Below are 26,691 nucleotides of genomic sequence, written 5' to 3'. Positions count from 1 at the left end.
TCAGTGAGTTTGTTTGTGTACAGAAATGCTATGGATTTTTTAGTGTTGACTTTGTATCTAGCTACATGTCTGAATTTGATTATTAAATCTAGAAGTCTTTTGGTGAAGTTTTGGGGGTTTTCTATGTAGAGTATTGTGTCATCTGAAAATAATAATTTAACTTCTTCCTTTCTTGTCCTTATTCCTTTTATTTCTTTCTCTTCTCTAATTGCTCTGACTAATGTTTCCAGAACTATATTGAATAAGTGGTGACAGTGGATAATATCCTTGTCTTATTTCTGATTTTAGAGTAAAAGCTTTCATGTTTTGTCCTCTTAGTATGATGATGGCTGTTAGTTTATCATAGATGGCTTTTATCTGATTGAGATAAATACTATCTATTCCAAGTTTCTGTAGGATTTTTATCATAAGTGGGTGTTGAACTTCGTCAGATGTTTTTTTCTGCATCAATTGAGATGATCATATGGTTTTCGTATTTGGCTCTGTTAATATGGTACCTTACATTTACTGATTTGCATATGTTGAAACATCCCTGCATCTCTGAGATGAATCCTACTTGGATTATTATCCCATGGGATAATATGCATGGGATAATCCTACTATACAATCTTCTTGATGATTTTTTGCATTCTGTTTCCCAGTATCTTATTGAGGATTTTGCATCTAAGTTAATTAGAAAGATTGGCCTGTAGTTTTCTTTTTTTGGTTGGATTCTTCTCTGGTTTTAGTACTAGGGTAATGCTTGCTTCCATGAATGAGTTTGGGAGTATTGCTAAGAGTTTTAGAAGTCACAGCATTAGGTCTTCTCTAAATTTCTTGTAGAATTCAGCAGTGAATCTGTCAAGGCCTGGGCTTTTTTTGTTGGTAGGTTTTTAATTACATCTTCAATTTTATTGACTAATAGTGGTTTATTTAGATTTTTTTATCTCTTCTTGATTCAGCTTTGGTAATTCACATTTATCTAGGAATCTGTCCATTTCTTCTTTGTTTTCCACCTTAGTAGAATACAGGTTCTCAAAATATGTATTAATGTTCTTTTGGATTTCTGCAGGATCTGTTGTGATTTCACCCTTTTCATTCCTAATTGCATGGATTTGAGTCTTTTTTTTTTCTTTTTTGTTAAAGTTGACTAAGGGTGTGTCAATTTTATTTAATTTTTCAAAGAACCAATTCTTTGATTCATTGATTACTCATATTATTTTCTTAGTCTACATTGCATTTATTTCTGTTCTGATCTTTATAATTTCCCCCCTCATATGACCTTTAGACTTGCATTGATATTCGTTTTCTAAAAGGTGGAGGTTCAACGTTAGGTCGTTTATTTGAGTTCACTCTGTTTTTCTGATGTGTGATTTACCACTACAAATTTTCCTCATAGGAGTACTTTTTTGTATCCCATAAGTTCTAGTATGTTGTATTGGGATTATCGTTTAATTGTGGAAACTAATTTGTTCTGTAATTTCACCTGTGACCCATTGGTTGTTCAGGAGGGTGTTATTTAATTTCCATGTGTTTATGAATTTCTTGTGGTTTCTTTGGCCACTGATTTCCAATTTCATTGCACTATTGTCTAATAATATGCATGGGATAATTTCATTTCCTTTGCATTTACTTAAGCATGTTCTATGAGCTAGTATGCAGTCTTTTTTTTTTTTTTTTTTTTTGAGGGAAAGGGGTTTATTTCACTTACAGTTCAGAGAGGTTTTGGTCCATAATCGGCTGGCTCCAAGACTGGGATAGCAAACAGGAATCACAGAGGAGAAACAACATGGCACATACAAAGCAGCAAAGGAAACAAGGGGGTTACCAACATCTTTCTGCTCCTTTTATCTTATTCAGGCTACTTAGGGTGGGTAGCACTCACACTCTTAATCCTAGTGCCCTGGAGCTTAGAACTGCATCATGAATCAGTTCCAGCTTCACACACTCTAGATCAAGCCTATGACCACATGAGGCTTTGGGGGGACATCTAGACCCAAACCATAACATTCTGCCCCTGATCCCCCTAAGACTCAGTGTATATTCCTTTACACAAAAGGTATTAGTCCATCTCTTAAGTTGCCAAAGTCCTAACAGTTTCAGCACTGCTGAAAAGTCCAAGTCCAAAGTCTCCTCTGAGATTTAAGGCAAACTCTTAGCTGCAAGCCCCTGTGCAAATGAAAAGAAAGTTAAACCCTTCCAACATTCAATGGCACAAGATAAACATTACAATTTTATCTTTTTTTTTGTACCAGGGATCAAACTTGGGACCTTGCACTTGCGAGGCAGGTGGCAGAACCACTGAGCTAAATCCCTGGCAACATTACCATTTTAAAAGGTACAAATAGGGGGATACAAAGGAATTGGACCAAAGTAAGTCCAAAATCCAGCAGGCCAGACATTTCATTCCACATTTCCACTTTCAGCATCCAAGGCAATCTGTGGCAAGTTGTGAACTCCAAAAGGCTATGGCATTTCTGGTGGTTGTCGCTCCCATAGCTTCTCTCTGAGGCCAGCTGTGCTCCTTCTTTGCAGTTTTCCTGAGGATCCACACTCCTGGCTTCTCCAAACTTCTGGGTTCTGCACTGCACCGTCAGCTTCCCACTCACATCTTCACACATTGCCCTCTCAGGGGCACACTGACTGGCCTCCTAGGCCTTCTTCTGAAATCTGGGTGGAAGCCTTCCTGACCCAACTCTTGCATTCTGCAGGCACCTAAAGCCAGCACTATGTGGGTGATGCTAAGGTCTGCTGCCAGCTGGAGGTGTAACTAGGCTTCCTTCTCTCTTGGCTGTAGGGGTTGAGTGCCTGGATCGCTGAGCACTCTGAACCCAATCCCAAGGAACAGATTCTCTAGGCTGCCACCATTTTGGTACAACTTCCCTAGGCTGCCATTTTGGAACAACTTACCTAAGCCGCTGCCATTCTGGAATGTGGTGTGGCTGCCGCCATTCTGGAACATGGTGCTCTGGGGCTTCCTTCTCAAAGCAAAGTCCTTCACTTTTGCAATTTTGAGGCAGAAAAAGGTGGAATTCTGCTGTTTCTTGTAATTCTCTCAGGCCATCATTTCTATTCTCCTGTTCCTTTTCAGCAGTCAAGATCTCCTCTGCTCCATTTTTGCAGGCCACAGCTTTACTGGAGCTTCCTTTCTAGCCAAACTCAAAACATTTTAAATCATTCTGCTGTGTTCTTTGTTCTTGATTTTCAACATAGGTCTCTATGTTGAGGTCTTTTTTGGAGAACATCCCATGTGCAGCAGAATGTTTATTTTGATGTTGTGGGGTCAAATCCCTAGACATCTACCAAGTCCACTTGATCAAACGTTAGGTTCAGTTTTGATATTTCATTGTTGATTTTTTGTCTAGTTGATCTGTCTATTTGTGACAGTGGTGTATTGAGGTTCCCCATTACAATTGTATTAGTGTTTGTTTGATTTTTCATGTCCTTGTTTATTTGTTTTATTTAATGTGGTGTATTTGGTTCATATTATTTATGATTGTTATCTACTTCTCTTGAATTGTTCCTTTTACAAGGATATAGTTACCTTCTTTGTGTTTTGTTTAGTCTTGGTTTGAAATCTACTTTGACTGCAAATACAGTAGCTACCCCTGCCAGGGATTTAGCTCGGTGGCACTGCAGCTGCCTTGCAAGCACAAAGTCCTGAGTTCAATCCCCAGTACCAAAAAAAAAGCTACCCCTGTTTTTTTCCAGCTTCCTGTTGCATGGAGTATTGTTTTCCATCCTTTGATTTTCAGTCTATTAGTTTCTTTTTAAATTAAATGTTTCTTTTAATTAATTTAATTTTTAATTAAATGTTTCTTGTTGGATCTTGCTTCATCCATTCTGGTAGTCTGTTTCTTTTGATTAGTCAAACAAGACAATTAACATTGATGGTTATAACTGATATATATTGATTCTTATCATGTTATTTTCCTTTTTTTTGGTTCACTTTTTTCCCTTCTGTTTAATTTCTTGCTTTACCTCGTGGATTAATTCTGCTAGGGCTCATGGAGTTGTAATCCTTGTTATCACTGTCTGGAATGTCCTTCAGAACATTTTGTCGTCCTAGTTTGGTGATCATAAATTTCCTCAGGTGTTCTTTGTCGTGGAAGTGTCTATTTTCTCCATCAATTTTGAAAGGTAATTTTGCAGGGTACATCAATTCGGGTTGCAGGTTGATTTCCTGGAGGGCTTGAAATACTTCACTCCAAGCTCTCTTTGATTTGAGGATTTGTGTTGAGAAGTCTGCTGTGATTCTGATGGCCTTTTGCTGTGATTCTGATGGCCTTTCCTTTATAGTTTGCTTCTGTTCTCTAATAGCTTCTAATATTCTGTTCTTGTATTGAATTTCTCGAATCTTGACTGTTACATTCCTTGGTGTAGATTTATATTTGATCATGGCTAATTGGACTTCTATGTGCCTCACTTATCTGTATGTCAAATTCTTTTTCCCTGCTTGGGAAGTTTTCTACAATTTCTACCATTACCATGTTGTTTGCCCTATCTCTTGCTTTTTCACTGACTCCGATCAATCTTGTTATTTTTCTTTGCACCATCCAGCACATGTTGGATTGATTTTTCATGGTTCCTTGCTATTTTAAAGAAATATTTCTTTTCATGATCGCTAACCTCAATCCTGTCTTCTATATCTTATATTCTGTCCTCACATTGGTTCATTCTACTGCATATACTTTCAGTGGAATTTTTAATCTTCTGGAAATCTGTTTGAATCTATTTCATGGATTCCATTTCCTTCCCACATTGGAAATTCATTGTTTCCATGATTTTCTTAAGCTCTTATATTTTTTTAATTTTTATTTTTTTGTACTGGGGATCGAACTTGGGTCCTTGCACTTGCGAGGCAGGTGGTGGAACCATTGAGCTAAATCCCTGCCCCGCTCTTTTAATTTTTTATCTCTATCTGCTCTAGAGTCACTAAGCATGTCTTTCATTGTTGTCACCATCTCTGTAGTTATTTGTGAAAATATTTCTGATTTTATTATTTTCTAGAGTGTCATTCTTTTGCTTTGTTACTTCAGCTGTTTTCACTTCAGAGAGTCCTGGTGGGTGGCTTTTGAATTGTTCATCTCATTGCCCCCTGGGTTTGCCTTTGGTGAGCTGGAAGTCTGAAGTTGCATCTTGCTTCTGTGTCTTCTCATTTTCTTTACTTTTTTTTTAAGTTTAATTCCTGCTTTGATGTTTACATATTTCTTATGGCAAGTAGCTTTATTGCTACTATTTAGAATCCTTAGGATATGACTACTTCTCAAGAGATATCTTCCAGGTGTAGCTGGCTTTTGGGTTTTGAGTCTGTTACAAGATCCTACCTCTTCAATTTATTGGGGTTGAAAAGTTACTACCTCTTTGGGCCAGCCCTGGTTCTTTGGCACTGGTATTGTCTATGACCCTAAGGCAATCTCAGTCTTGGCCTACCAGGAACAACAACTTGTTTAGAACTATTATGTCACCCTGGCTAAGGTAGTAAAATCAAAAATAACAGCAGCATCAAACACAGGCAGCCACTGCGGTCAGCTACATCCACTGCTCCGTTCTTCTGGTATGTTTCTCCGTGGAGGCCTCTGGGGTAGCCAGTAGTCACTGTGCATCTGTAGGTTTGAGCCACCTCACCCACTCATTGAGTCAGGGCTCAGGGGGAAAGTGCTACTTGCCACCTCCTTCTTTATTGAAATCTCTCTCTTCACTCCCCCTGTGGGCTTCATTTCTTGCTTCAAATCTTTCCTGGGTCTAGGGACCCACTTCCCTCCTTCTCTTCCTCATGTGGCTATATTCCAGCGTCTGGACACCAAATCTCCGAGAGTTTTTTTTCTACTGTTCACAACTCCAGCAACTTCCAGGAAGTTCCAATTATAGTCAGTGTAACCTCGCTAATTTGTTGGATTTGTACATTCTGGTTGTTTTCCTTTGTTGTTTCTGTCCTCTCTTTTCATTTTTCTTACTCTTCTTTCTTTTGGTTCTTCTTTATTGAGTTTGTATGATTGTACTACTTTTAAGTTTCAAGGGTTTCCTGTTTGAGTTACTCCCTCTCTTCTCTTGTATCTTTCATTCCCCCTATATTCATAGTCCTTCTCTACACTTCAATATCTATATAAATGCATTAGAGAATAAATATTAACTAGTGCTACAAATTAAACCTACTATTTAAGGGCATATTAGGGTAATCCTTAACAAAATTGAATCTAGAGAACCCAAACAAAATTACCAACAAAATTATTAATAGGCCCCAGCAATCTCACAATCTCCTCAAATCTTTAAATGTATTACCACCCATCTGCATTCATTTGTTTTTGGTTTTTTTGGTACCAGGGATTGAACTCGGGTCCTTCCGCTTACGAGGCAGGCAGCGGAACCACTGAGCTAAATTCCTGGCCCTGCATTCATTTTTTTGACTACACAAATATCCTCCCAAACTCCCTCTGCACAAGCCCTTTTATCAAAGGTATGAAATAACTCCAACAATCTGAGTTCTGTTTTCTTTTTACCGATTAACATATCTCTTTTCTTCCTCTCTTCCTCACTGACATATCCCTTTCCCTTTTTGCCTTTCCATTTGCCCAAACCTTATACATCCTAGTACAGTATAGTCTTTAAGGGGTATTGAAAAAGGGTGAAATTATCAAAACAAGTTTTAATGTATCTGAGTGATGTATGCTTAGTTCTGTTTACATTGATACAACCAATAGTAATTCTTTCCTTACAACCTAGTAACAGGATCCAACCTAATTAAATTGAAAAACTTTTAGAGTTGAACAATATCCCTAAACAAATAAAGCCATGACCAAATCACTGGAAAACAGTTTTTAACTAAAGAGATGTACATATAAATGACAGCTTCGTCAAACTCTATTTGATAGCAACCCCCAGTACCAAGAAAAAAAAATGTGTATGTGTACATAACGTCAGCTCTGATGAAAAATAAAACTCCCCACAATACATTAGTTAAAAAGCCCAGCTGTCAAAAAAAAGAATATTAAAAGCTTTCAGAGAAAAGCAAAACCTCACATATCATGATAAAGCCACCATGTCACAGCAGACATCTCAGCACAAACTTTAAAGACCAAGAGAATTTAGAATGAAAGTGTTTCAAGCCGTAAAAGCAAATATCTTCCAACCCAGACTATTGTATCCTGGAGAAATAAGGACTTTCCATGACAAAGAACACCTTAAAAGATACATGAACACCAAACCAGCACCCCCCCCAAAAAAATTATTCAGTAATATCCTAGACAGAGACAACAAAGCCAAAAAATCAGATAGAATGATTACATCAAGGAAAGTAAATATTTAAACAAAAATGAAAAAGTAAAAGATTTATTAACAAAAAAATAACACAATGACAAGAATAAATCAAGACCTTTCAGTAGTAACTCAGTGTAAATAAATAAAGTCAACTCTCCAGTTAAAAGACTTATTGGGGGCTGGGGATTTAGCTCAATGGCTATGCCACCTGCCTTGCAAGCGCAAGGACCCAAGTTCCATCCCTGGTACCAAAAAAAAAAAAAAGACATATATTGGTAGAATGAATCAAAAACAATATCCAGGGGCTGGGGATTTAGCTCAGTAGTAGCACCATGCCTGCCTCGCAAGGTCCTGAGTTCAATCCCCGGTACCGAAAAACAAAACAAAACAGTATCCAACAGTCTGTTGCATTCAAGAAACTCACCTAATCCAAAAAGAAATTCATAGACTAAAATCAAAGGATAGGAAACAATATTTCATGCATCAGAGCCCCGAAAGCAAGCCAAAGAAGGTCACTACATATTAGTTAAGCAAACAATCCAACAGGAAAAGATAACAATTGTGATTATATATGCACTGAATATTGGAACATATAACTTCATAAAACAAATAATGTTGGATCAAAAGATCAAAAGATCAAATAAACCCCCAAAAATCATATGGGATGACCTCAATATGCCATTCTTATAAAGAGACAGATAAACTAAAAGACAGTCAACAAAGAAATATTAGACCTGAATCATACCCTCAAAAATTGCCTTAATAGATGTTTACAAAATACACATTCCTCTCAACAGCACAAGAAACTTTCTCCAAAATGGATCACATGCTAACCCCTAGAGCCTACTTAAAGAAACACAAACAATCAAAATCAACTCCATGTATACTGTCAGATCATTGTGCACTGAAACTAGAAATCCATCACAAAAAGAAGCCAGAGAAAATTTATAAACACCTGGAAACTTAATAACACACTCCTGATACTCAATAGGTCACAGAAGAAATCAAGGAAGAAATTAAATGATTTTTGTAATAAAAAATGCCAGTAGAGTACATCAGAACCTATGGAACACAAAGAAAACTGTCCTGAGAGGGGAATATATTATAGTCAGTGCTCACATTAGAAAAACTGAGCAAATTCAAATAAATAACTTTATGATAAACCTCAAGATCCTTGAAGAGCAACAATCCAAAGCAAACCCTAGTTTGTGAAGTGAAATCGTAAAGATCAGAGCACAAGTTTGCAATACAAAAGAATCAACAGTCAAAAAGCTGGTTCTTTGAAATAATAAATACAATATATAAACCTTAGCCAAACTTGCCAAAAGAGACACAAGAGTCTTATCAAGGTAATTAGGAGTGCAAAAGGTGAAATCACAACATACCACCCAAATCCATAAGTTCATTAGTAACTACTATGAAAAATTGTACTTCAACAAATTGGAAAACCTTCAAGAAGTGGACAGTTTCCTAGATGCTTATGAATTATTAAAACTGAAACAATAGTAGAAAAATTGAAAAATCTTAATAACCATGAAATTGAGGTAGTAATTTTTTTTAAACTGTCAACAAAGAAACACCCAGGACTTGATGGATTCCCTGCTGAATTCTATAAGAACTTCAAGATTATAATACCAGTATTTCTCAAACTCCTCAGTGAAATTGCAAAGAAATATGTGCTTTCAAACTCATCCCTGGAAACAACCATTACTCTAATCCCCAAACTAGACATAGACCTAAATAAAAAAGAAATCTGCTGACCAATTTCCTTAGTGAACAAAGATGCAAAAATCCCCAGTAAGATATTTGTAAATAGAATGCAACAAATCATCAAAAGGATCATACATCGTGACCAAGTAGTTTTCATCTCAAGGATGCAAGGATGGCTCAACATATACAAATAAGTAAATGTAATACACCACACAAACAGAACCAAGGATAAAAACCACATGGTCATATCAGTAGAAGCAGAAAAAAGATTTAAAAAATAAAAAGATTTTTATTTTTTAAAAATCCAATACCCATTCATGATTTTAAAAAACCCTGAAGATAATTGTTATAGACAGATCATAACATATAAAACCCATTTATGCCAAACCAACTGCTGTCATATTAAATAGGGAAAAGCTGACAGAGCTCCCTCTAAAATCAAGAACAAGATAAGGATGCCCACTGTCACCACTCCTGTTCAATATTCTACTTGAAACATTGGCTAGAGCAATCAAGAGAAAGCGATAAGGGGATAAATATAGTAAAGGAAGAAATCAAATTGTTATTGTTTCTAGATGACATTATCCTCTACATAGACCAAAAAAATTCCACCAAAAGACTTTTAGAATTAATAACCAAATTCAGCAATGTAGCAAAATACAAAAATCAACACACAAAAAATGAATAGTGTTCCTGTATACCAATAATGAACTCAACAGAGAAACTGGGATAACGATACCATTCTCAATAGCATAAAAAAATATTAAATAGTTAGGAGTTAACCTATGAAGTGAAAAACCTCTACAGTGAAAACTATAGAACTCTGAAAAAGGAGTTGAAATGGGTACTAGAAAATGGAAAAATATCCTGTTCTTGAATAGGCAGAACCTATCTGATATACAGATTTAATGCAATCCCCATCAAAACACCAATAACATTCCTCAAAGAACTAGAGAAAACAATCCTAAAACTCACATGGAACAAAAAGAGACCCAAAATAGCAAAAACAACCCTGGGCAATAATAACAAAATAGGATTCATCACAATTCTAGACTTCAAATTCTACTCACAAAGCTACAGTAATTAAAAACAGCATGGAATTGTCACAAAAACAAAAGTGTAGATTAGTGGAACAAAATTGAGGAAGCAAAAACAATGCCAGGTGCATTCAGCTATTTAATCTTTGACAAAGGGGCCAAAAATATACGCTATGGGAGTGATGGCCTCTTTAATAAATGGTGCAGGGAAAATTGGGTACCCACTTGTAGAAGACTGAGTCGCCATATAGTAAACTAAAATCCAAATGGATTAGATGTTAAAATGGAAACACTTTATCTGGTGAGAGATAAAACAGGTAAAACTCTTTGAAGGCATAGTGCAAGCAAGGACTTTCTGAAAAGAACTCGGTGGCACAAGAAACAACACTAAGAATCAGAAAATGGGATTATATCAAATTAAAAAGCTTCTGCACAGCAAAGGACTCTACAGGGTAAAGAGACAGCCTGCAGAATAGGAAAACATTTTTGCTAGCTACATCTCAGGCAGAGGGTAAATATCTAGAATATATAGAGAACCCAAAAAAATTAGACCCCCAAAATAAAAATCAAGAATTAAAATAATAAATGCTGGAAAGGCTGTGTGGAAAAAGGAACCCTCCTCATATATTGCTGGTGGGAATTTAGACTAGTATAACCATTATAGAAATTGGTGTGGTGATTCCTCTAAAACTAGTACTGTAATTCCTTTTTATGAAAATATTTTTTTAGGCATATTCCCAAGAGTTAAAGTTATCATATTATAGAGTTGTAGCAGCACAATTCATAATAGCTAAATCTTGAAAGCAGCCCATGTGTCCATCAACAGATTAATGGATAAAGATAATATGATATCTACACATAATGGAACACTTGTCAAACGACTTGAGTCACTTGTAATAAAAATAGATGCAACTTAAAAATATAAGTGAAATAAATAAAACATATAAGTTTAAATATAATATGCTTTCTGTCATATGAGAAATCCAAAGCATAAATAAAGTAAAACAAAATAAAAGACAGATAAAAGGAAACAAGGATATCTTTTTCAGATGAGAGGGGACCAAGAGATGGAGGGAGGGGGACCAAAGGGGGAGAGTATGCAAAAAGAATTAAGATATGTGGTATACATATACCAGTTACCCAAAATGAATGTAATCATTAAATGTCACAAACATGAAATAAAAAAAAGAGGGGAAGGGGATCTAGAGACAAAGCGGGGGAAGGGAAAGGGAATAAAATGAATTCGGATGTGTTAATTAAGTACATGTACCTACTCCCTGTGATTAATGTAAACATGTACGAATACAAACAATAAAAATATATTGTTTTTTGAAAGAAATTATTACAGTAAAAGACCTTTATATTAATCTCCCTCAAAAATCCCTTGCTTGAAACACGCTTGTCCCATTGTCCCTGGCACTTGCTGTAGCACTTCTGGAAATCCCCTTTTGTTAATGAATTTGTTTGTGATGGGCTGCTGTCATGAATCAATTGAAATTGTTTATCTTTCATGGTCATTTTGACTTTTGGGAAGAGCCAAAATTCTCATGGTGACCAATCCCATGAAAAAGGTAGATGAAGACACACCATAATGTTTTTATGAGCTTGCTTTCCATTGGATGGCACTCGGTAATAGCATTCACTGTATTTTTTATCACATTCAGTAAAGACACTCATGAAAGAGGACTTCCAGAACTGCTTCAGAAAGTGGCAAGAATGATAGGATAAGTGTGTTTCAGTGAGGGGAAGATTTTGAGGGGAATTAATGGCAGTGTGTCAATTACTGTAATTTTATTTAAACATTTAATGCATGTTTTTATCATTCTTTGTAGAAATGAACTTTGCAGAGAGATGATGGGTTAGGTATATTAGCATGACCCAGTAAAAAGTTCGGGGATAGTTCTCCTCTGTTAAGTTCCCAAGAACAAACCTAGTCATTAGGCTGCATTTCATTTCTATCTATGCTTAACCTATAATGCAATTCAGTAAATGGTGGATGTGACAGAAGATTTGGGTTGGGAGTGACGCTTCACTCTTTGTGAAAAGAATTTGTTTTTTAGAAATGAGTGTTAATTTCCTTTGCACTCCTCCCTTATTTAGAGCTATAAGTGTAGCTACTTAAGGTCACATGGAATAGAAGTTATTAGAAAACCAAAGGTGTTAAGTCACACTTTTCCCTTTACAGCTGAGAGCCTTGTTGACACTTTGACAACTATTAGAACATTCTACTTTTCTTTGAAAAGCCATAAAAAATCATTCACAGATCAGACTGGCATTTACCTTATTATATTGTTTTTTCAACACCTGGAATTTTAAAACTAAATAATACAAGAATGATACTCAGACTGGTACTGGTATTAATCACCTGGAAACTTATTGGAAGTACAGAAACTCAGGACCTATCTCAGACCAACTGAATCAGAATCTTTAGGTTAACAAAAAATTCCAGTCTCAATCATATTCACATTAAAGAGTGAGATGCCCTAGCTTAGAGCATTTTCTTTTTTTTTTTCCTTAGAGCATATTCTACTTTCATTGGAATACTGAAAAATTGCACATTCCTTTTAAAGTCCCCACCCTTGATCTACCTATTACTACTGAGTTACCCAAGTGATTCTTATATAGTTTGTAAACCTTTTGTTGGACCAGTGATTATCAGACATTGAAAAGTAAATGAGGTGGAGGAATTGGTTGAAAGAGAAGAGATAGGATTGAGTTTTTATGTAGAAGGATAGAGATTCTAGTTTAAGATTTTCCACATGAAATGGTAGAAAAGGCTCTTGAAAATGAGGACTAAATATTTGGAAATAAAGATAAATTTGGAATTGAGTGTCCTCGATAGCATTGACAACCTAAAGCAAGACAATGTATAGATGAGAGATGCATGGAAAAGACTTTAGATTATAGATTAACAATTAAAGTCACAGCATGAAGAATGCCTATGTTTGAAGAGACTGAGAACAAGAAGTGAAGCCTATGGAGGAAATAGAAAAAGTACAGAAGAGGGCCTCAGTGATACAATGCCAAGGATGGCAAGAGAGAAGTTTCACAGAGAGAGGATATTCAGTCACATGACATGTTGCAGGAAAGGAAAGGAATTAGAAGACTGAGAAAGTTTGATGATTTGAGAGTTCAGAGGGATCAATGATTTTTGGCAATACTGTGTCCATAAAGTAGGGTACACGTCAGACTGCTGGGAGTATCTAAGTCATTTGCTGAGGAAGTGGAGTGACAGTGGGTGTCAGTCACCAGTTTGAAGATGCTTGAGAAAGAAAAAGTGTAGCCATGTGTTACTTAATGAAAGAATCCTTTCTGAGAAGTGCTTTGTTAGGTGGTTTTCCCTTGTGTCAGCATCATACTGTGATCCCACAGAACCCAATGGTGTAACCTACTACACACCAGGCATCCATAACTGCACATGCTGTGCTTTTATATGGGAGATTTTTCTTTACAACTGCATCACCAGACAGGTAAGCAATGTGTTTCTCTGTGACTTTAGGACAGCTTTGATGACACTGGGCAGTGGGATTTTTCAGCTGCATCATAATCTTATGGCACCTCTTCTCCTATATGCAGACGAAAAAGTCCTTTTCCAGCCTGTGACCATATTAGGAAAATAACTAGAATGATTGCAGGATTAACTTAAAGGGCCTTTATGCCAAAAACTAGTAGGAAGTCAGAGTGAAGATAGAGGAAATAGAGGGAGTAATGGAGTGCTCAAGGTCATACAGAACACACAGATGATGAAATACTAATCTTAGAACAGACTTTAGGAATCATCTTGTTCTGTACCTTTTCTCAAAATTATGTAATCTTCATTTTATAGATAGAGCTGTGTAAACTGAGACTTTAGGCAGTTAAATGATTTGCCCAGAGTCTCCAGCCATTTAGATTATGGGTCCAAAGGGTGAGACAGGATTTGTCTTGAATACGGTGGGTTAGTCCCTCTTCCTCTGGAATTGTAAATGGAAAGAAAGACAGAACAAAAGAATAGATGTGTTGAGATAGTGATAATTTTATGGTTGTTTTTAAGTAGAACATTTTAGGTACCACCAGGTGTTTGAGGTAGGCTAAAAACCACATTGGCATAAAATATTCATTCCTATTCAGGTCTTCCTTAGCTTATTTGAGAGTAAGGAAAATGATGCTTATTCACATTTTTCACGTACTGGTGTTCTTGAACTTCTGACAGCAAACTGAAGTACTTTTTAGTACATTACCATTTAATGTCAGCATGGCTGTTAAGGTAGATTTTATACCAAAGATAGCATACAAGCGGATTTTTAAGACAAACGCACCCTTCATTCCATCAGTGATTATGAGGTTATATTCAGATTCCAGTTGTAACAATGAGAGACAGATCTTTGTGTTTCCCTCACCCACTCCAGGCACACTTATTTAGGAGCTCCTTGCAAAAAAAGATTACCTGTCAATCTCACTCTAACAGTGGTCAGCAATAACTCTCAACAATGATTTTTCATCCCTTTCCACATGAACGTCCTTTTTAACTCCCCAGTGAATGCAGTCTATACTCTAGCATATCTTTTTAAAGTGGTTCTGCTTATTGAGATTCTGGTAGCACACAACTTCCTAAATGTTGTTCTTTGCTTTTGTTAGGGAAGACTGAGTTGTTCAGGTGATTTGTCTTGTTTCATAATGTTTAGGTATTTTATGGTAATGTGTTTTAAAAGTAAATCAAATCATGACTTTGAAAGCTATTCCAGTGTGTGTTTTAGAAATAATTTTCCAACTATGAAAAGCAAACTGGAGAAAAAAATCGGGTATTTTAGCTCTGCAACAATCAGAAAAAAAGGTTTTACTTTGTATTTAGGTGTTGGATAAACTGTGAAGCATAGAGTCTAAAAATAATAATAGATAATTGCTTATAGATAGAAGTCTGTAAATTTAACTACAAGTCCTTGGTATTGAATAATAGATTAGGTAATGTAAATATATCAATTTCCACAGCCACACTGGTTGCCCTGTAGGATCACTGCTTCTGCTTAAGGATCTCCTAAAAAATCAGAGTCAAATTCTGATTCAGAGACTTGGGGTAGGAGGGGATTGGGTGGTGAGTCTGAGATTCTGCAGTTCTAGCAAACATCTGTGTGCTACTCCTGGTCCCCAGACCACACTTTGACTAAAAGAGTTCCAAGGGGAAACAGCAGCTTATATGACCTTCTCCTCAAACTCTTGATGTGGCTGGAACAGTGAACTACAGCTATCTTTGGCAAACATTTTTTTAAAGAGCCAGAGTATTTTAATTAATCTTTATGGCCACAAATCTATATTTCATATTCCTAATTTACCTAGTTGCTTATTTTTACAACTTTAAAAAAATTAAACCATTATACCCCAGACCTAGAGCAAGAAGCTGAAGCCAAATCAATGGACTTGTGGGGCCGGGGATTTAAGCTCAGTGGTGCCTGCGCCTGCCTGACAAGTGCAAGATCCTGAGTTTGATCCCCAGTACTGAAAAAAAAAAAAAAATCAGTGGACTTGTTAAGTTAGCCAGTGGCTTCCAGACCTGACATTGATTTTCTCAGATCTCTGGGATGACTAAGATTATATGGCAGAAAATGAAAAAAAAATTTTTTTGATTAACTTTATACAAAATGAAAGCCTCTAAAATGTATTCACATTTAGATCATAAAAGAGAGCCTGGGCAAAGCTTCAGGATCGACCTAGGATGCATTTGATTTCTTCAGTTTGTGTGATGAGCTTATACTATAAGTCAACACAATATCCAGGCATGGTTAAACTTATATCTGCTTAAACTTATATCTGCTTAGTTAAACTTAGTTAAACTTAGTTCTGCTTACTAGCTGGGTAACTTTGGTCGAGTTCCTTAACTTTCTTGAGATAGTAATACCCCTGTCATGTGGGTTGCTAATATTAAATTAGAAAGTATATTTAAAGTGCTTAACATAGTGCTCGGCACTTAGAAAACAGTGGTGGCTATTACTGTATTATTATGACTATGACAGTCCTGTAAAAGAATGCCTATGACTAATAGGCTTTCCTTCAGAGGTATCCTAGACTTACTTTCATGTCCTTCCTAAACTGCCTGCAGACATAGTGGGAAGTCTTGAACTTGTAGAGCCGTTAGAAATGGCATATTTAACTTCTTCAGGGCTGATAGCAACCTCAATAGTTAACAAATCACTTTCTGTGATTTCATTTTACTTTTTTTCATTCATTCAGTGTGATTTCATTTTACTTTGTTTTATTTTTGTTTGTTTGTAGGGTACCAGGGATTGAACACAGGCCCTTCACATTGAGCTACAACCCAACCCCCTCTTTTTTTTACATTTTAAATTTTATTTTATTGGTACATTTTAGGTATACAATATAATGACATTCATCATTGGAAATTTGCACCTTTACATAATCTCTCTTGGTTCTTATTTTTCCCCCTTCCCCTGCGCTCCCTTCACCCCCTCCATTCCTCCCTGTTTACAAAGACTTTATTTCCATTTTTTCATTTTCTGATATTCCATTCCCTTCTTTCCTTTCCCCTGCCCCTCCCACTTCCCCTTCCCTTTTGCCCCTTTTCTTCCTATTTCACAGTTTCTATTATACCTTTTAGTCCTTATTTACACTTTCAATTTCTCACACTAGAGAAACTATTCAGTATTTACACGTGTGTCCTTTTTATTTCACTTAAGAGTATTGCTTCAATGTGCATCCATTTAGCTATAAATGTCTCTAATTTCTCATTTTTTATGGCCGAGTAGTACTCCATTTTATAAAAAAACCACATTTTCTTTATCCAGTCTCCAGTTGATGGGCATTTGGGCTGCTTCCAAGTTTTAGCTATTACAAATTGTGCTGCTTTAGCAAAACTTCCAAGCTTTAGCAAACTGTGCTGCTATAAACATGGGTACACATATATCACTGTGGTATGATTCTTTTGATTCTTTGGGGAAGATACCCAGCAGGGGAATAGCCGGGTCAAATGGGACTTCCAGTCCTAGTTCTTTGAGGTATCTCCATACTGATTTCCACAGTGGTTGCACCAGTCTACACTCCCACCAACAGTGGAGCAGGGTTCCTCTTTCCCCACAGCCCTGCCAGCATTTGTTATTGGTTGATTTCATGATAGCAGCCATTCTTTCTGGAGTGAGGTGGAATCTCAGTGTTGTTTTCATTTGCATCTCCCAAGTGACCAGTGATGTTGAACATTTTTTCATGTTTATTTGGTATTTCTACTTCTTTGTCTGAGAAATGTCTGTTCATTTCAGATGCGCATTTTTGGATTAGGTCTTTAAATTTGGGAGGTCTGATTCTTTTAAATTCTTTATAGATTCTAGGTAGTAGACCTTCGTCTGGGGAACAGCAGCTGAAAATTTTTTCCCACATTGTGGGTTGTCTCTTCACACTGCTGGTGGTTCTCTTGCTGTTCAGAAGCTTTTTAATAAGAAGACATCCAACTTGTTGATTGTTTGTGCTAGTTCATGGGCAACTGAGGTTTTGTTCATAAAATCTTTTCCGACACCAAAGTGTTTTTTTTCTTTTAATTAAAAATTTAGGGCTGGACAAAGTGCTTTTTAAAGTTTGAGAATTGCTATGTTTGTTTAACAAATGCAGCTAATTACTGAAAACAAGAATTTCAAATCTTAAAAATCAGAAGCTACTGTTCCTAAATACTATTTATTATATTTCAAATACACAGTTGCATTTTTTGATGCTAATTCTATTATGTGTTTAATTTTTTAATGTGTACCATGAAATAACTTATCATTTAAATCTGAGGTTGTAAATTGTTTTAAAAATCTCTTTTAGCTTTTAGTGAAACATGGAGGAGACTTGTTTGCTGAGAATGAAAATAAAGATACTCCTTGTGATTGTGCCGAAAAGCAACACCATAAAGATTTGGCTCTCAATCTGGAATCTCAGATGGTATTTTCACGGGATCCTGAGGCTGAAGAAATAGAAGCTGAATATGCTGCGTTAGACAAACGAGAGGTAAAATATTTTTTAATTAAAGAATTACGTGTAATAATTTTAGATTTTTATATTAAATTTTATATTTTTCTTCTTTAAACTTAAGTCTGTATGGTCTTCTTTGCAATATGCTAAATATCCTATCATCTTCATAGCAATAGGTATAAAAATATACCTAGAAAACCTGGAGAGTGAGGACCTTTTCTCTAACATATATGAATATATTTACTTAAAATAATAAAGATGCTGATGTAAAGTCCTATCCACTCTATGGCTCCAAAGCATCATTCTTTGGGTTCCGTCTCTCCCTCTCTTTCAGATTGCTGCTATCAACAAACATGCTTTAGTAAATGCCATTTTAAAAGCAAAGCATAAAGCAAAATAACAAAAACCATTGACCACTCCACCAGTTCTATCCCCCTTTTGCTGCAGCCCCTTATCTCTGATCTTCATATGAGTGAAATATAATGTAAGAATTGTCTACAAATACCAAGTTCCTTAGCTTTTGTTCATGCTTCACTGCATTATGACTTTCTTCCCTTCTACCGTGGTGGAACTGCACTTCTTATGGAGTCACATGTTGCCAAATACAGGAGGTACTTTTTTCTCCTTGTCTTGAATTCCGCAGCAGCATTTGACACAATTGACCACAGCCTCCTTAATGAAATACTTCCCTTGGCTTCAAGGACAATAGTCTCTTCTGGGTTCTCTGTCTCAATAAATATTACTTCTGTCTAAATAGTTAAGTATAAATGTGACAGCCCTTCTTGACCCATCTTCTTAACCATAACATCTAAACAGTTAGGGAAACCTGTTAATTTTACTTCCAACAATATAACCTAAATCATTTTACACTTCCCAATCCCTACTCCTACCCTTTAGGCTGTCACCAAGCTCACTCTTATCTAAGCTATTGTCATAGCTTCCTTATTGACCTCCTTGCCTCCATTCAGGTCCCTTTAGAATCTGTTTTGTACACTGAAGTCAGACTGATACTTTTTAAATTAAATTACATCATATTATTTAAATCAGTTAGTGATTGCATTAGTCTATTTTCTGTTAATATAATGAAATACCTGAAGAAGGCTAACTTTGTAAGTTTTGTAGTTTTAGAGGCTAAAAATCCAAACAGCAGGCTCTAGGGAAGGTTCCATGACAAATAGTGGCTGATGTGTACATGAAGGGATCCTAAAACATGAAGCCAAAGGGAAATTGATGTCTCGCAGTCCCCTTCTTCGGGCATTTCCCAAATTGATCTACTGAGCTCTCACTAGGCTCCACCACTTAGAGGTTCCACACCATCCTCACCACAATGAGGACCAAGCTTCCCCATTGTAACCTTCAAGGAACACATTTAAACTGTCCAAACTATTATAGAAGTGCCTTTTCATTGTACTTAGAATAAAATCCAACTGTTTGCTCATATGATCTGACTACTATCTGCCTCTCCAACGTCATTTCAAACTTTTTTCCCTGGCACACCTTGCTGTAATCATAACACCTAGATTGTACTAAGGCTTTTGCATTTGTTCCTATGTTTGAAATCTTCTTCCAGTTATTTTTCTTTAGGCTCAGAGAGACAATCTTGGGTCATCCTTTCTAAAATCCTTCATTCATATGTGTGTGTGTGTGCGTGTGTGTGTGTGTGTGCATGTATTATATATATGTATGTATGTGTATATATATATATATATATATATATATATATATAGTTTTATTTTTTAAATTCTATCCTTTTTTTCTCCAGTACTGGAAATTGAAGCCAGGGGCTTCACACTGAGTTTGCTCCCCAGCCCTTTTTTGAGACAGAGCCTCTGTAAGTTCCCTTGACAGGACTTGAACTTTCAACCCTCCTGCCTCAACCTCCCAAAGTGCTGGGATTACATGAGTGTGCTGCCACACCTAACATAATTCTTTTTAAATTATTAATATTGTTGATTGGCAGATCAGAATGGTGTATATTTAGGGCATAAAAATGATGTTGTGGTATACATATACAATGTGGGATGATTAAATCAAGCCAGCTAACAGCCATTACCTCACCTGTCCATCTTTTTTTAACTTCTTTTTTTGTTTTTTGAATCCAGAGCCTGGTGCATGCTAAGCACATTTTATCACTGAACTGAATGCCCAATTCTGTATCATTTTTATCATATGCTGTAATTATTTTGAATTATTTTGTTCAGGTATTTATTGCTTTCTTCTCCTATTAGATTGTCAGCTCCATTAATTCTAGATCCACATCTGCCTTATTACAGAGTATTTTCAGTGACTAACATACTGCTTGCACATAGTAAACATTCACAGATACTCTTAGAAGAGATTGTAACAAAATACATTTTTATACCAAAATGATTATGTTCTTGATCAGTATTGATTCTGAAAGGAATTATATAACTATTAGTTTTTGTGTGTATTATCTAATTCATATTGTTTTATATTTTCCATAAATTCCCAACAATTTTTGAGTTTTTATAGTCCCCACAATGGCCAAAAGGACTGAACTTTTTTTTAAATTAAAATTTGTATTTCTTTATCTTTTTTGTTTTCTTTAGTTAAGTTATTTTATAGATGTATTTACCGAGCATAAGCATACATAGAAAGGAGGGCTTATGTGCTAAACATTTTGCTGGCCCTTTCACATGGTTATTGAATCTACTCAGGAATCTTGAATGATATAGTACTTGTCCCCCTGCCCCATTTGAAGGAGAAAGATAGACAAGAAAATAGTTGAATAACTAGTCTGGATCAAAGTGAACTGAACTTGTTTTTTCTGACTTTAAATCCAAGCATCTTCTATTGGCTGTACTGTCTACTTTTGTCAATCCATGATTTTGAGTCAAATATAAATTGCTAATATGCTCACTTACAAAACATTCTGGAATAATATTCCAGAAATGTTGATGTGATTAATTTGAAAGCCATTTATGACTGTGTATTTAGTTTTTTCTCCAAGATGCCATCTTAATTTAAATTATAATAGAAATTTATAAAACTCAGGGGCCGGCCATTTAGCTCAGTGGTTTCGCTGCCTGCTGCGCAAGCGCAAAGACCCGAGTTCGATCTCCGGTACCAAAAAAAAAAGAAATTTATAAAACTCAGTGGAGGAGATAAAAAAAATAGAACTTGAACAGATTATTTAAACAGTATAACTATAATAGAGTATTATGTTTTTTTGAAGTTGTATAACTTCCTAATTATATAGGGAAAAATCTTAAAGAAGATTAATATATACAAAAATGATAACTGGTGACTGGTAATTTTCTTTGCTATTTTTATTTTTTCTATTTTGATGTATTTGAAATTAATAATTAATATTCATTGCTAAAAATGTAAAACATTTTCTCCTTCCTGACTCTATCCCCTAAATGGTTTCTTTTTTTTTTTTTTTAAGCTGTTAGTTTTTATTGAACGTGTAACAAAATGAGGTTTAGTCAAAAAGACCAAAGCCCATGTCATCATCAGACTCCTCAGATTTTTCTTTCTTTGCTTCCACTTTCTTCTCCTCAGCTGGGGCAGCAGCAGTGGAGAAGGCAGGGCCTTCTACAAGTGCAGCACTCACTGCCAGCACAGGTCCAGCAGCTCCTACCTTGCAGATGAGCCTTCCAGTGTTGACATTGGCCAGGGCCTTTGCAAATTAACCACACCAAAAAGGTTCAACATTGACACCAGCCACCTTATTGAGGGCATTGATCTTATCCTCTGTGCAGGTCATCCCCTCTGTCTTTCAGGATGCAGGCGAGCTCCCAGAGGGAGGCCAAGGTGTGGGCAGCCGGGTGGTGCTAGTAACCACATATAGCAAGGGCCTCTTCCCAACATAGCCTTATCTCCCTCCGAAGAACAGAGCCCCTTGGTGTAGTAGCTGAGGAAAGGGACCAATTAGTTTCTTATACCACCCAACTGTGGCATTCATGTATCTATTGTGTTTTTAATTGAAAAGTATCATCATACCATACACTGAGTTCTACTAAAATATTTTTTCAATTTACAATATGTGATAAACATCTTTCCAAAGTCAGAATATATAATCTCCACTTACCATTTATTAATGAACATTTAAGCAATTTAGATATTTTTATCTTTATAGCCTGAGCTAAGTTTTTGATTCAGTTAATGATCTGAAGAGTATCATATATCCTATATCTTCTTAACACATCTTAATTTATTCCTTTCTTCCAAATAATTAGTTTATTAGTTCACCCCCATCATTCTACAGACCTCTGAGTGTTCTGCCAGACACTGTTTTTAGTGCACATAGGTAGCAGTGAGGAGCAAAGATAAGCACCTGCGCTCTAAGCATTTATATTCCAGCAAGGAAAAAAGAAGCATTCATGTAAGTTTGAAAAGTAAGTTATCACAGAATTTCAGAGAGTGATAACTCCTTTTAAATAAGTAAAAAACAAAATGATGGCTGGAAAGAGGGTTCAATTGATAACCTCTAAAGAAAGAACAGAAAAACCTAGTGAGGATCAGGCTTCTGTACAAGTAAAATTATATGTCTGTATCTCAGTTGATGAAATAAAAAGTAGGCAATACACTATTAGAGCCCTTCTGAAGATCCTCCCTTCCTCAGGCTATAGGTCAGGAAGGCCCAAGGTTTTTTTGTCTGGCAAGAAACCCACATGCTGGATATTGCCTTCACTACTGACCACCCTCTTTTTCCTTCTCCCTTTCCTCCCTCTCCACCCCCCATCCTCCTCCCCCCCTTTTAAATGAACATGTTTCACCTATATAGTTGATGGGCACTATTTTAGTGTTGAAAAATAACAAAAATAAAAATTTCTTTTATAATTCCTTTAGTCTTTGTGAAATGGTTTTTGAAAATACCTATCTTTTTTTTACATGAATCAAAAGTAGTAAAATTTGTGTATTAGGCTGTTTCTCATTTCTTGAGTGGTCTTCTGGTACAGTGGCATGTACTGATAAAGAAAAGGTACTTTTGTTTGTTTGTTCTTTTTAATTTACTTTTGTTTTCCTTTATATCAGTACTGACTCCTCTGAAGGTTATTGCTGGTTTGTGTTTCATCTGAAAATAGAAGCATATATCTTTGCAACAGAAAAGAAAAAGGCACCTTCAATTTAATCCTTCCTACAGAAGAGAGCTAGTGCCCACTTGGGACTGAGCACTGAATTGAAATGCTTCACATGACCTAATTACAGTTCTGTTGCACTTTCGGAGTGAATATGGTACATGATCATGAAGGCAGTGACTTCTTTTTGTCTTTCAAGAACTATTAACTACGTGGGCCAGGGATCTAGCTCAGTGGTTTCGCCGCCTGCTGCGCAAGCGCAAGGACCCGAGTTCGATCTCCAGTACCAAAAAAACAAAAAACCATTAACTACGTGCATTGAAAAAACTTAACCTGTGCAGATTGCTTTTATATTACCCCTTCTTAATATATCTAAAATAAAAAACTTTTCAATATATATTATTCCTGAATTGCAACGAAACCTATTTTTCTCCATTAGTTAGTTGTAGTACTGATCTTCAGATAGCACTAATCTATAGAGTCATAATTAAATTAACTATTTTCTCCCTACTTAGCCCACCATGAATGAGTATGATGAATAATCTGAAAAAGAAAATTTAGGAAACAATAGAAATACATAATTGCTACCATTAGGAATATCAAGAAATACTCTTACTACTGAGGCTAGGAAAAATACTTGAAATCCCATATTTGTTGTTGGAATACATTTTCCAGAAGTAACACAATACATTTTCTAGAAGCAGTGTGATACCTAGTGTATAACTTCTGTAGTGGAGTGAGTACTACAAATTTAGCCATTAAAGGATTTATTATGTTTTGCAGCAGAAAGTGTTTCATAATTATTTTAAATACAAACTGTACATGATGGTTTGGGGTTTTTCTAAGGATAAAATAGGCTTAAATTGCAGTGTTTTTTTTTATTTAATGGCATCCCTATGTAGAATAGAATAGGTTAATTTTCCATTTGTTCCTAGGTATATTCATGGGATACCTGTATTTGTAGACATTCATGGCAGGATAGCCAAATAGAAACATAGGGGAAACAGACTGTTTTTGTTTGTTTTTTTTTGGTACCGGGGATCGAATTCGGGTCCTTGCTTTTGCGCAGCGGGCGGCGAAACCACTGAGCTAAATCCCCAGCCCGGGAAACAGACTATTAATGCCATGTGATATGAAATATGTTTAACATAAGTCTGCACCATAATTTTTAAAGGTATAGCAATATAGACTGATTATATATATTGCTACTACTCCTAACATTTTAGCATCCTAAGTGATTTTTCTTTTATTTTTAATTTTTTCTGCGAAACATACTATTTATAAAAAGAGACAAAATGCAAATTTTAAATATTCGGTTTTATACAACTTTGTACAGGATTGTCTTCCATTTTGCCCTTTGCATATTTAATATCATTGTGAAATTACATATTTTTTGTCCAGCAGGGTTTTTAAAACTCTTAACACTTAGGAACTTTTACATACTCATCTTGGAAATCATTTTGCACAACTGCTGACTATTCTAACTGCCTGACTGTATATTTGAGTTATTTGCATTTTCCACTTTTACACTTAGCACCACAACTAACCATTTTAGTCACATTTGTGATTATATCATGGAGTAGATTCCTACATTAAAATTAATAAGTTAAAAGATGAATTTTAAAGGCTTATAATATGTTTTGCAAGGTTGCTAAGCGATAGACTGGTTTTTATTTTTACCTATAAGTGTCTGAGGACCAGCTCATTGCAACGTTACTGACATTAAAGGCAATACTTGCCTTTTTTTCTAAACTTGGCCAATTTGCTAAATAGTTTATATCTTTAGGGATGTTTATGTTTTGTAGCTTTATTTTTTTAACTTACTGGATATTACAATTTTCTATATTGTTAAAAAAATTATGTACCTTTTTCTTTTAATTCGTGGCAGAATGTTATGTGGTCAAGTCTGTCAGTATTTTCTGGTATGAACATACTCATTCTTTTTTATGTGTTTCTACAAGAAAATGGGGCCAGGGATTTAGCTCAGTGGCACCATGCCTGCCTTGAAAGTGTAAGGTTCTGAGTTTGATCCCTAGTTCCAAAAAAAGAAGATGTCTAAGGGTCAACAAGTTAATCCTATCAAGTCAGAGAATTTGGTGAATAGTCCTAGTCATATGGGGTGAAGTAAGAATTGGTGAAATGGTCGCCATAATACTAAAAAAATCTAATTCTAAAATAGCTATAAATCAACTAATAAGTATTTTGGAATTTCAACTGATTTTTATGCTGCGTTGTGATTTTTAGTTCTATGTTTACTACAGCAAGCTTGTTACTATTTGGTAGTTCAGTGGCTAAAATTGTGCCTAGATGAAGACACATATATTCACACACAGTTGATTTTTAAAAAAACAAAATCTGGATAAAAATTTATAAGAACATTAGTAATAATTATTGTTCAGTGGTATGATTATAAATTTATTTTTATTTCTAGTGCTTTTTTATCCTCTCAGTTTTCAAAACTGTAAAAAAAAAATACTGTAAGGTATGATGGCCTTGCCATTATAGTATTATGGTTTTATTTTCAGAACAAAGTGCAGGAGCTTCAGCTTCTGCTTTCCTTCTGGAAAGAGATTTGTGAAAGAGTATTAGTTTGAAGTTCACAGTAGAAGAGCCTAAGGAAGCCTTTTCAACCACTTCCTAAGAGTATGATAACCAATTTAACTTCATTTTTTCTCTTTTCAAAGCCCTATGAAGGATTAAGGCCTCAAGATCTGCGTCGATTGAAAGATATGCTTATTGTGGAAACAGCAGACATGCTTCAGGCTCCTCTGTTTACTGCTGAAGCTTTACTTCGAGCTCATGGTAATGAAAGAAATGTTTTATAGATTTTGATAACTGGGGGCCTTTTGAACCTTTTCAGAGTTAAAAGATGACTATTTTTCTAATTTGATATAAGCCGAGATGGTTTTTTATTAAGCCTCAAGTTTTTTTGTGCAGTAGTTAGTGCAGCAGTCATCAGTCATCCTTATAACATTCATTAAGTCTATGGTGAGCCAGTGAATGGTTTTCAACAGGGGAGTAATGCACTTAGATTGGCATTTTGAAAGAAAATCATTTTGACAAATAAAATGGCTACAAGTCATAGAGGGGAAAGTGGGAATTTCTTTTTTAAAATCAAACTACTAATGGGCTGGGGATTTAGCTCAGTGGTTCTGCCACCTGCATCAAAAGCACAAGGACCCGAGTTCGATCCCTGGTACCAAAAAGAAAAATCAAGCTACTAAATCAACTTGGAGCCTCATTTTAGAAACGTGTCTGATTTGAGTAAGATTGAGTATTGAATCCATAGTTCTAGTCCTGGTTTTAACAATAATTTTTGCTGAATTTGTTCACTTATAAAAATTGTAGTAGTTCATTTAAATACTAAGAATTGTGTCATTAGTTTTGTCAATCATATTAATTTTATGTGAAATCTATTTCTCTGAAGTATAAAAAATGAAGTTAAAGACAAAAGAATATTCTATCCTTTTTAAGTGGTTTTTTTCTTTTTTTTTAAGACATAATCACCTTAGGGAAATTTTCCTAAGTACTCATCTGGGTATAAATTCTTTATGATTAAGGCAGCCTTTTCTGGGAGTTGTCACATGCTGGGTAGGACCCTCTCATTGCACACTCAATATTGTACATTTGGGAGATGCTGGTTTTAAAGAATAGTATTTTCTAGTTTTAAAATATTTTTACAAAGACAAAGAGGTAAATGCTAGATTTTAAAAAGTAAAAACAAAATATAT

The 26,691-nt window shown here is 35.6% G+C and overlaps 1 protein-coding gene and 1 pseudogene across 9 annotated transcripts in view; one reads left to right on the top strand and one right to left on the bottom strand.

Moving 5' to 3' along the window:
- The window catches only part of Ankib1 (ankyrin repeat and IBR domain containing 1), a 190,556-nt gene that overhangs the window by 79,264 nt on the left and 84,601 nt on the right, over nt 1–26,691 (top strand). For all 9 annotated transcript variants that reach the window (XM_021242588.2, XM_004862370.4, XM_087204472.1 and 6 more), the window contains 2 exons: nt 17,769–17,951; nt 25,645–25,762. In XM_021242588.2, the coding sequence (XP_021098247.2) occupies nt 17,769–17,951; nt 25,645–25,762 (301 nt within the window). The remainder of the gene's footprint in view (nt 1–17,768; nt 17,952–25,644; nt 25,763–26,691) is intronic.
- LOC106010850 (large ribosomal subunit protein P1 pseudogene) lies at nt 21,014–25,460 on the bottom strand (annotated as a pseudogene).

Source organism: Heterocephalus glaber, unplaced genomic scaffold (assembly GCF_053883595.1).
Source record: "Heterocephalus glaber isolate CG9 unplaced genomic scaffold, H.glaber_assembly_v1.0 deba00000546, whole genome shotgun sequence".
NCBI classification, from domain to species: Eukaryota; Metazoa; Chordata; class Mammalia; order Rodentia; family Bathyergidae; genus Heterocephalus; species Heterocephalus glaber.
This window is presented reverse-complemented; position numbering and strand designations above follow the sequence as displayed.